At 38.6% G+C, this 12,169-nt stretch overlaps 1 protein-coding gene across 3 annotated transcripts in view; it reads left to right on the forward strand.

Moving 5' to 3' along the window:
• The window catches only part of myo5aa (myosin VAa), a 208,208-nt gene that overhangs the window by 123,281 nt on the left and 72,758 nt on the right, over nucleotides 1–12,169 (forward strand). For all 3 annotated transcript variants that reach the window (XM_034186870.1, XM_034186852.1, XM_034186861.1), the window contains exon 15: nucleotides 6,189–6,347. In XM_034186870.1, coding sequence (XP_034042761.1) covers nucleotides 6,189–6,347 — 159 coding nt within the window. The remainder of the gene's footprint in view (nucleotides 1–6,188; nucleotides 6,348–12,169) is intronic.

The raw sequence follows: 12,169 nt of genomic DNA on the forward strand, positions 1-12,169 counted from the left end.
AAGATCTGTGTGGAGGAATGGGCCAAAATCCCTGCTGCAGTGTGTGCAAACCTGGTGAAAAACTACAGGGAACGTTTGACCTCTGCAATTGCAAACAAAGGCTACTATACCAAATATTAACATTGATTTTCACAGGTGTTCAAATACTTATTTGCAGCAGTAACATACAAATAAATTATTTTAAAAAATCATACATTGTGATTTAGGGATTTTTTTAATTTTATTATTTTTTTTTTTTTAGATTATGTCTCTCACAGTGGACATGCACCTAAGATGAAAATTTCAGACACCTCCATGCAGGGGCGTGCTGGGAACATTTTTCAGCCTGGGAGTTTCATATCCAACCGGCCCAAAAACCGCCAGCGCACAGCGATAATAGAGGAGAAGCTTGAATCTTCGACTGGACAGGGTTGCTTGACGTGAGGACGTTTCGCTTCAAATCACAGAAGCTTCCTCAGCTAAAATTCTTGCTCTGGTAGTCTGACTTCAACTTCAACAACTGACTTCAACTTCAACAACTCTACAAGAGTCAAGACAGAAGTCAGACTACCAGAGCAAGAATTTTAGCTGAGGAAGCTTCTGTGATTTGAAGCGAAACGTCCTCACGTCAAGCAACCCTGTCCAGTCGAAGATTCAAGCTTCTCTACTATGGAAACCACCTGGACAACTGAGAGCCTACACAGAAACACAGCGATAATAAGAGTTCTGCTGTGGCATTTCAATCCAGCATTTATGTGCTGACTGACTGTGAAAACTGGATGGCTTATAATATAAAGTAAAAGCTAGTTAGTTAAAACACGAACGGTATTGTTAACTCACCATTTTTGGCCCTTTTCCAGCCAATTTTTCACTCCTGCGAGAATTTTATGGATCGCGCCGAGTTTCATCTTAATTGTGCTTCCTGCATCATGCAGTCTGCATGGAGTAACGAGCTGCGTGTAACATCTCACGACCACCTCCCGATGGGGAATCATATGGTCGGATGAATATCAACCCTGTTTGATATTTTGGTCGGCCGTCGTGACTCGTGAGGGTTCCGCGCTGTTGAAGCAGCGCTACAAGCGTCTACGTGCTGATTAAGTCGCGCACTATGTGTGTGCAACACCGGAGAGAGCAAACAGTGATCTCATGTGTTTTTGTTTTTTTTTGCGTTCCCTCGCAATAACTTAATATCATATTAAAGTTCATGCCTATCAGCGCACACAGTGAGTGGAATCAGGTGGGGGGGAGACTGAACGTATATGCGCGCGCGCACACATACACACACACAGCAGACAACAGGATTCACGACAGATGAGGGAATAAGTTGCTACACCTTGCGCAGCTGTATGACTCCGTATGAAATATAGTTTATTTATACAACAGTGTAAGTAGCAACACTTGTTATGAATGTTTGTTTTCTTTTTTGTCCTGTCATGAATCACGTTGCTGTCTGCTGTGTGCGCGCGCGCGCATATGCGCTCAGTCTCCACCCACCTGATTTCACTCACTGTGCGCGCTGATAGGCATGAAATAAAAAAATAAAAAAAAGAAACGCGACCCCGACGTGTGGTTTTTGAAGGTACAATGTGAGCAGTCAGATCGCATCAGAGCATCCGGCCGTACAGTGTGAGAACATGAATCGTGCGCTCTGAACTTTTAAACCCTGTGGTTTTGTCGCACAGTTTGAGCTGGAGCCGAGTACAACGATTGAAAATATAGTACAGTGTCTGCCCAGCCAAGTCAGTGTCTTCTTCTTTTTCTTAATCTAGCTTTTTCAGCTCCACCTGGCTTTTTTCTGTCCATCTTTTCCTTCACAGGTCACTCCTCCTGTACTTGCTAGTAGTGCAAGTCCCATCTGAGCGCACAGGGCTTGGTTGGACTGAACTAACTGTAATGAATGCATAGGGGTGTTAAACGTGTAATGGGATGTCCCTACCTCGGGCTTTGGAAAAGATAACATTGCAAAAGAAGCAGTCTTAAGTTATTTTCTTGTGAATTTTCATGATTGTAAGACATTTATAACACTTAATGTCTTCTCTTTAAGATACAGCAGCCCAAGTGTCTTGCTGTGTAGCCTCACAGTGGTGGTCATATATGTATGTATATATTAACACCCCCTCACAACGGCCCCAGGTTGGACCAGCCCACCGGGAAAACTCCAGACTCTCCCGATTACCCAGCACGTGGTAGCCTCCATGATTTCTAAGTGGGAGCAAAATCGCAGGGTGTTCAAATACTTATTTTCCTCACTGTAAATGTTATCAGGAATTTTATCAACTAAAGGTTCTTTGAAGTATAAATCTTAGATGGGATAAGGTTCACCAGGAGTGTTTTATTAATTTTGCTTTGCCTCCCACAAACAACATAAGTGTCATACGAGCACTAAACAGTAATAGAAATAAGATACCAATAATACATGTGAATGAATGTTGCGTCATTTTTCACTTGCATACATGCCTTTAAGCTTAAATTAGTCCCACAGAAGCCAAAATAACATCATACAGCTGCGGACCTAATCCTTTAAAGACACGCACGGTCTGTGATATATTTGTCGTAATGACCTCTGACAGTTATCTTATAGGTGCCACCAAAAACAGAACAGTGTTAACTTTACAAACAAACATTCTGAATATTGAGATCAAAATCACTGGGACTGAAAACACTTCAGTTCAATTCATTTATATTGCACCAAATCACAACATAGATTTCCCCAAGGGGCTTTGCCCCTAAACAAGCACATTGACACCATTGGTAAGGAAGAATTGAGCTTTAAAGGTTTTGACCTCTCATGGGCGCAATTTGGTGGGGGATAGGGGGGACATGTTCCCCCCACCTTTTCAACCAGGGGGACAGAATATGGTATGTCCCCCCCACCTTCTGACATATATGTGTGTACTTGAAACATGCTATGCCAATCTTATGTGCAAGCCATGCCAGTCTTATGTGCAGAACCATGTCAGAATAGTATCTTTGTTTCTGCAAGTTTGTATTTTTAGCAGCATTGACTTTTTACAACACCTGTTTCTTGTTTGTCACATTCTGAATTTTCTGGGACTGCATTTGCCCAGATTTGAAACCAAAAATAGCTGCCTCTAGGGACTAGTGTCTACACATAAGTATCATTGGACCATATGTTAATTTACTAAATTCTGAAAGTTAGAAAAGGAAATCAGAAAAGCTATCTGGGACCTCAGAAAGCCCATCTGCAATTATTGCTTGATCTCCAAAATCAGTCTATGCAAGCGAAATTATGTTCAGTATGAGTGTTGTCATTAGTGCCAGTTCGAAAATTAAATTCATGATAAGTAATTTATCCTAAACTTATGATCTGTTGTTTTTTTCAAACTTATGCAAAAACAAATCTTGAGGAAAAAAAATACAGTATGTGATAGTTAATAATTATTAAGAGCCTGTTCTTTCATATTTATGAATACATTTTACCACATTGCACTTGTTTTTTAATGAAAACTCAACCTGTCATTCTTTTTGAGTTCTACACATGTTGCGATACCTTATTTACACCAGGATGTTAATAAAATCAGTGCTGGCTATTCTCAAAATAAAGTACTTGTATCCACAGTTTCAAAATTGTACAAGTCAAATGGTGTCCACTTTATGGTCTTCTCAAAACATTAAAATTACTGTTCTGGATGCTCAGAATGCATCTGAGCTTATCTAGAAACTGTTGGCTTCTGGGGGCCTAAAGCGGCCCCCAGACCCCTGGCCTGTGGGTTTTCGGCCCTGCGGGCCTCACACTTTGTCCCTCCCAATTTCTAGTTCTAAATTGCGCCCTTGTGACCGCTTAATTCACTTTTGCTGTGATTCCTTTTATTCAGACGTATCCTGTTGTGTGTGTGTGTGTGGGAGAGAGCAAGAGAGAGATTCCACACTAAATATGCAAAATCAGATAAACTATAGTGGTTATTTAACAGTGGTTGCATTCTAAAACTCTAACACAAGTCACAAGTGCACACAGCGGGATGAGAAGGATTCTGTTTGAATGTAGCTGAATTCGGCACTTGTTCATGCTCTCTGTGTCTCTTAAAATGTGTGGTTTTGAAGTTACTTGTAGCTTGAAATGAGCTTGTTTGTCACTTTCTTTGATTCCAAAAGCCCAGATTTGATTGCCAGCAAGGCAACTGCTGCTTCCCCCTCGTCCTCAAACCATAGTCTGCTTTTCAGACATGGAAATTAGTAAAAGTTTGTTAAAGTGCAGTCTGACCAGAACTTATCTTTCTATCTTGCTTTTCTCATCCATTACTCATCACTAGTCTTTATCATTGTATTTCCTGTTCTTTTAAATTATGAATATGTCCTGTTTTTGGTGAGTGCAGCTTTTATTCTGTGGCTTATTTAATCATTGCCTTTTATTTTATTTCTGTTGTCATGTGTCTCCATTTGTTGTCCATGTATGTCTGGTCTGTCTTCATCATGACAACACTTCCCTACCTACAGAAGGTAAACAGTGGTGGTTTTATTTTCCTGCCTTTCATTCATCTTTTATCCCCTTATTCCTTTAACGCTGTCCTTCTTGCTTCCCTGCAAAATTTCTGATACTGAGTTATCACTCTAACAGCACCGGGGAGATTGAAGTTGTGAGTGCTTTATGCTTGCTGCATGGGGAGCACGAAAGACACTATGGAAAGAAAAAGGAAGTTGGGCATAAAAGGCAACGCAGGAAGAAAGGGATCCCCTCCTTTGAATGATGCCGAGAGAGAAACAGAAGCAGCATGGCACCACTCTGAGCCCTGCAGAATGACCTCATACACTGTGCATAATACAGCTTTGTCTTATATAGCCTCAGTTCTAACATGCCTGATACGTGCGTGGTTTACTAAAGGACATACAGTGGGTAAAAGAAGTATTTAACACATTACCTTTTTTCTCAGTAAATATATCTGCTGTCATCTACCAAGATGATGAAGATGAAATGAGGGTGGACATTTCAGTAAGACAATGATCCCAAACACACAGTCAAGGAAACCCTCACCAAAGCTGCTAGAATGGTCCAGCCAATCGCCTGACTTGAATCCTACCTATGGAAAGACATAAAGATCGGGGTTCACAGAAGAGGTCCACGGAACCTTCAAGATTTGAAGACTGTTTGTGTGAAAGAATGTGCCAAATTCACACCTGAGCAATGCATGTGACTAGTTTCTCCATACAGGAGGCGTCTCGAAGCTGGCATTACCAACAAAGGCTTTTGTACGAAGTATTAAATAAATTTCAGTAAGCATATTTTTCCCTGTCATTCCATTTTATTACACATAACTTAATTTCTGCACTATTTGCTTTGGTTTCTTTATATGTATGGATTACTTGGGTTGTTACAAACCATGTCCATTTGGTTGTTCCTGTTTTGTTCGGGGTCACCACAGCAGATACAGCCAGATCCACATTGGTATTTGGCACAGGTTTTATGCCGGATGTCCTTCCTGACGTAACTCCAGTTCTACCTGCAGGAACACACAGCCGCTGGTGTTCCAAAGAGGTCTCCCATCGAAGTACTAACCAGATCTAGCACTGCTTAGCTTCTGAGATCTGACGGGATCAGGCTTACACAGAGCAGACTGGCTGCACTTGGGTTGTTACAAACATCTGGTGAAAATTTCATGTCAGTCACACCTTGAGAAATATATTTACTGAGAAAAATGGTGACATGTTTACATTTATTTTACCAGCTCTATCTGGTTTAGGCCATGATTCTACTGTTTGTGTCAAACTAGCGTAATTTGCTATGCAATCATATGTGGTGGCATCTTTGTATCATGTAGGCCAAGCGTTATATTTTACTAACTTTCCATAATGTTTAATCTTTATAACCACTCAGACTGTTTTTAACAAATACTAATTAATCATCTCATAGTCACAACTGTAGCCATCAACCAGCATTGCAGCTAATCTTGAAAATGGCGTATTGTTGATTATTTGACATTTTACTAAGCTTTATTCATTTTAAAAAGTCTTCAGCATGCTCACTGTCAGTATTCAAGCTTTTATAGTTTACACCATGCTTCATAAGTGTACATGCAGTAAATAAGACACATCAGCAGCTTTAATAGAAAAATAAAACAAAGGCATTATATATTATATCTGTCCAGGGAAAATTACTTGATCTGTCACCTATTTTAAGTCAAACTCTATTGTCTGCAAGCTCAAGTGCTGTCATTGGCTGTGTTGAAATTTATTTGGGTGGCTGTGTGTAGTTTAACCTGCTGGTGGAGCTGTTCCAGGATGAGGGGAAAGCTACCAGCCCGACAGGCCAGATCCCCGGAGCCGGAGGCCGAACACGCCTCAGCATTAAGCCTGACAAGAGCCGGGCAGACACAAGCAGCAAGGAGCACAAAAAGACAGTCGGCTGCCAGGTCAGTGTTTTCCACATCCTCTACACATCCACATCCCATTTTAATTTTATGAGAAAATTTAAATAAATCCAGTTTGTTTTGCAAATTAGTCTTCATCATGTCCTTTTGAGACATATCTTACATTTGAGGCCCATTTGAATGTTTCATTGGAACATTTTCATTAATATGAGTGTTGATTTGCTTGAATGAATGAAAACTGTTTATTTCGAACATTTGATACAACAACAATTACAAGATAGATCAGTAAAGACAACAACAAAAAAGTTCCTACTGTGTACCCAACATGTCCGAAAAGGGGTAGGGTGAAGCATCAGCTTATTTATCCCTACCCCTTCTTCCCCACAACCAGTAATACCCTTTGCCACATATACACATAGATTCCTACACACCTAAACCGATATCAATATATATATATATACATATACATACACATACACATATATATATACATACACACATCAACATACATACACATATACATACACACACATATATACACATATACATATATACACATATATATACACAAACATAAATATACACCTACACATACCTACTTACATACAAAATACTATATATTTACAAGCCGAAGCAAAAAACAAAAACACCCTAACCCTCATTACCCTTCCTCCTCCCTATACCCAGAAAAAACCATATTTTTGTACCGCTGTTTGAACTGGTTCATGCTTGGACATTGCTTGAGCCCCACTCCCAGTCTGTTCCACATCCTCACCCCACAGACAGAAATACAGAAACCTTTTAATGTTGTTCGTGCCCACTGATGCTTTAAATTAAATTTCCCCCTCAGACTGTAATCCCCTGATCTGTTAAAAAACATATTTTTAATATTTGCTGGAAGTAAATTGTTTATTGCTTTATACACAATTTGTACTGTTTGAAAATGAACCAAGTCTGTGAATTTTAAGAATTTGGATTGTAAAAATAGTGGATTTGTATGATCTCTATAGCCAGTATTATGAATAATTCTTATAGCTCTTTTCTGCATTACTGATAGTGATTGTGTTGTACCTTTATAAGTATTACCCCATACCTCTGCACAGTACTGTAAATATGGTAAAACCAGTGAGCAGTAAAGAATGCGGAGTGAGTTGTGGTCCAGAATATGTTTCGCTTTGTTTAGAACTGAAATGCTTCTTGACAGTTTACTTTGTATATGTTTTATGAGTCTTCCAGTTTATCTTATCATCTATTATCACCCCCAGAAACTTATTTTCATGTACCCTTTCAATATCTACCCCCTCGACTTGTAACTGAACCTGTATGTCTGTATTACAATAGCCAAATAACATGTATTTTGTTTTACTTAAGTTTAATGATCATTTGTTTCTGTCAAACCATGTTTTCAATTTTCCCATTTCTATACTGATCCTCCTCAGTAACTCCTGCAAATCCCCCCCTGAACAAAAAATGCTTGTGTCATCTGCAAATAATACTAATTTTAATATTTTGGAAACATTGACAATATCATTTATATAAATTAGAAACAGTTTTGGACCCAATACTGACCCCTGTGGGACGCCACAAGCATTGTCCAAGCATGATGATGTATATTCCCCCAACTTCACAAACTGTTTTCTGTTACTTAAGTAGCTTCTCACCCAGTGCAACACCAACCCCCTAATCCCATACTGTTCAAGTTTCTTGATTAATATGTCATGATTAATTGTATCAAAAGCCTTTTTAAGGTCTATAAATATTCCAACTGAATGTAATTTGTGGTCTATGGCGTTTGTAATCTCCTCAACTGATTCTATTAATGCAAGTGATGTTGAACTATGTGCTCTGAATCCATATTGACTATCAGTAAGTAATTTATGTTTATTTATGAATTTGTCTAATCTATTATTGAATAACTTTTCTAATAATTTGGAAAATTGTGGAAGCAAAGAAACAGGTCTATAATTTGTGAAGTGGTGTCTATCCCCAGTCTTATACAGCGGCACAACCTTAGCTATTTTCATTTGATTGGGAAATTTACCGGTTTGAAATGATAAGTTACAGATGTATATTAGTGGTTCTACAATCCATTCAATGACCTGTTTTACCACCACCATATCAATTTCATTTAAATCGGTAGATGTTTTATATTTACAATTATTCACAATGTCTATAATTTCATTTCCATCCACTGCTGTGAGGAACATTGAACAGGGATTTCTTTCTATAAGATTATTATCCCAATCCTCAGATTGGGAATCGGGAATTTTTTCTGCCAAGCTTGGTCCAATATTTACAAAAAAATTATTAAAACCGTTGACTACCTCATCCTTATTTTCCTTCTTCACATTATTATCAATGAAATACTGAGGGTAACTCTGTTTTTTATTACCATTTTTGATAATGCTATTTAATATATCCCATATTCCTTTAATATTGTTTTTGTTATTATATAATATGTTACTATAATATTCCTTCCTACATACCCGTATAATATTAGTTAATCTATTTTTGTATTTCTTATATCTATTTTCTGCCTCTTTAGTCTTTAGTTTTATGAATTCTCTATACAGTGTATTTATTATTTATTTATTATTATTATTTATTACATGCATTTCGTAACCCTTTCGTCATCCATGGTCGAGCTTGGATTTTTTGTTTTCTGTAGTCTTGTTTAATTGGACAATTTTTATCATATAATGATGTAAATATTTGTAAAAAAGTTTCATATGCACTATCAACATCACTTTCACTGTATACCTTTTCCCAGTTTTGCTCCTGTAAATCCCTCGCCTGTATTTTATTTTCTCCTCTGGCTGATTCCGCCGATGGTTTCTATTATAAACGATGAAAACTGGTAGATGATCACTAATGTCATTGATTAATAATCCACTCACAGTGTTATTCTCAATATCATTGCTGAATATATTATCAATTAAGGTGGCACTATGGGATGTAATTCCTCTTGGCCTGGTGATTTTTGGATATAAACTCATACTGTACATTATACTGATAAATTCATCTGTTATTTTATGCTTATTTGGATTGAGCAGATCAATATTTAAGTCACCACAAATGAACACAGTTTTTTGATTAGTTTTTGAGAACATTTTTCCCATACAGTCAGTGAATGTTTCAATACTAGATCCTGGTGCTCTATATATACAGCTGACTAATACATTTTTGCTTTTTTCTTCACATATTTCAATAGTTATACATTCTAATAAGTTATCAATCACAGTTGTCATATTGTCTACTATTTTATAATCCATGTTCTTATCCACATACACAGCCACTCCTCCTCCACTCTTATTTTTTCTGTTTACACAATTAAATTCATATCCATCCAGTTCAAAATCCATTCCTTTATCTTCATTGATCCATGTTTCTGATATAGCAATTATGTTAAATATTTTTTTAAACTGACTTAAATATTCTTTAATGTTGTTAAAGTTTGCATATAGACTTCTGCTGTTGAAATGGATTATTGATAATTTGTTATCCGTTCTAATGATCTGATTAAACTGTTCATCTGTATAATAGCAACAACTGTCATTGATATTTGAGAAGAAATTATTGTCCGGGTCTATATCGTGCTCCAAGTCCAGTACATTGTGGTCTGTGTATTTAAATGTTCTCAGTTCTAGTTTTCCATGATCAGCAATCCTTTGAGTTATATCCTTCTTGTCTCCAGATGTAGATGAATAGGTAGTAGATGAATAGGTTCCTCTGGTCTGTGTCATGGTGTTGTGATGTGTTTGTGTCCTCATACCTTATTGGTCATATTTGTCCAGATCCTCGCTTTAAGAAACACTATTGTTCATATTTGTCCAGCTCCTCGATGTTCCTTATTGCCATGACTTTTGCTTGTTCTGGTGATCCGTTCAGTTTGATGAATATTTTACAGTTTGAAGTCCATGTGTGCTGGATTTTTCCCTGTTTCTTCAAGAAGCGTGCTTTCCTGGCGATGTCGGCATTCCGTTTGGTGAGATGTTCATTGATGAATACGTTTGTCCCTTTCAGTTTTCTTCCTTGTTTTAACAGTGCTGTTTTGTGTTTTCTGTTGATGAATCTCATGATGACGGTTCGTTTATCACCGTCATTTCTCCGGGGCAGAGGGTGGCACGCGTCAATGTTATTTAAATCCATTTCTATACCTTTAGATAGGAGGAAATCAGCAACCTGTTTTTCCACAGAGCTGACCTCCTGTTCACTGGGCTCCCCTCCGCTCTCATCTGTTACCGCCCGTGCGTAGGACCGTGGTTTGATATGAAGACCTGTGATGATGACGTCGTTAATTCTGGTGTACTGCTCCAATTCAGCCACTCTATTTTCCAGCTGCACCAGATGCCGGTCTTTCTCGGCATTCTGGAGCCGTAATGCCTTCACCTCCTCCACCAGATCCATGATTGATTTCTGTTGCTGCTTCACAACAGAAATCTCCTCTGATAGAAAGTCCAGAGATTTTTTAATATCGCCACCTTCCTCCGCTGTCAGAACCTTCTTAGGCCCCATGGTCGGCTTCTGAGCAGCTTGTCGATCGCCGATGTTAACAGCCTGCGTTGTTTGTCACCGGGATGGATCTGCACTGCGCTGGTGCCGCGCGGCCTCGGTGTTTCCGCGCTGATGGATCCGCGGTGGCTGCACGAGGCCTCGGGGAAGCGGCACTCGTGACGCGCGGCTCTAATGACGCAGCACGCGGCCTCAGTGAATTCACCACGTTGAGCGGGCCTCGGACGTTGTTGCTGTCCAGTCGCGGGGCTAAGTTGCCGGTTGAGGTGGTATTCCCACTGTCCGGGTTGGCAAACACCGGCGTGGCAGATGGCAACCACAAACACCACCTCTGAAAACTCAGGTACAAACGTTTTGCAGCTCGCTCTGACGACACGCAGCTCTGACTGACTGTTTGATTTATTTTTAAGAAGGAAAATTAACTACATCATTTTTCAGTGATTAACTACATCATTTTTCAGTGATTGCAAGGACTTTATATATTAACATATTGATAAAGTACTCTTAAAGGTGCTTTAAATAATTTTTAAGCCACTAGAATTCACATAATAATGCTTCCCTTCTTGACCACTCCTCCACAAACCTCACACCTCCATATGGAGCAGAGGAAAAGGCAGTTGGAGCCTTTTAACATGTATAACAACTGTATGTGGGAAAGTATATATATATATATGTATATGTGTGTGTGTGTGTGTGTGTGCAGTGTAGTCTAACCACATTATTAGTTGGAGGCATTCTTATCCTCCAATTGTCTGTTGTTGTTGTTTTTTATTGACTTTTTTTTTAATGGACTCCCATACACTAAATGTCTACACAAGAAGAAAACTCATGCAAATAAATGTGTGGATGCAGCCAGGTGGGGCATGTAACAGAAAGCAGAAAAGCTCAGAGCACAGTGGGAGGGTTGCTTCATTTTCTGCTCAGAACCCCATTAAGCCACTAAATCTTCATAGATATATACATAGATTCACATTTTTTTAACATGTTGCAATATTGCCTGTTCATTTTTCGCCATCATGCAGATGAACTGCGGGAGCATGTGTGAGTTTTTGAGATTACCTAAACCCACTTGCTTGCATTCCTGGGGTGTGCACACTGACATCAGTTAAGTGTCTTGTAAAACACTTCAGTGGTGTTATCTGGTTTCAAAAACAGCATTTTTAGATTTAGAAGTGTTTTTTTGTTTTTTCTTGATAACTTTTACAAAACATATGAGAAACCTATTAGATTTTATACTGAAATGAGCTTTTTTGGAATGTTTTCTGCCATCTTGTACAGTAGTGTTCAGAATAATAGTAGTGCTATGTGACTAAAAAGATTAATCCAGGTTTTGAGTATATTTCTTATTGTTG

The sequence above is a fragment of the Thalassophryne amazonica genome, chromosome 2 (genome assembly GCF_902500255.1).
Source record: "Thalassophryne amazonica chromosome 2, fThaAma1.1, whole genome shotgun sequence".
NCBI lineage: Eukaryota > Metazoa > Chordata > Actinopteri > Batrachoidiformes > Batrachoididae > Thalassophryne > Thalassophryne amazonica.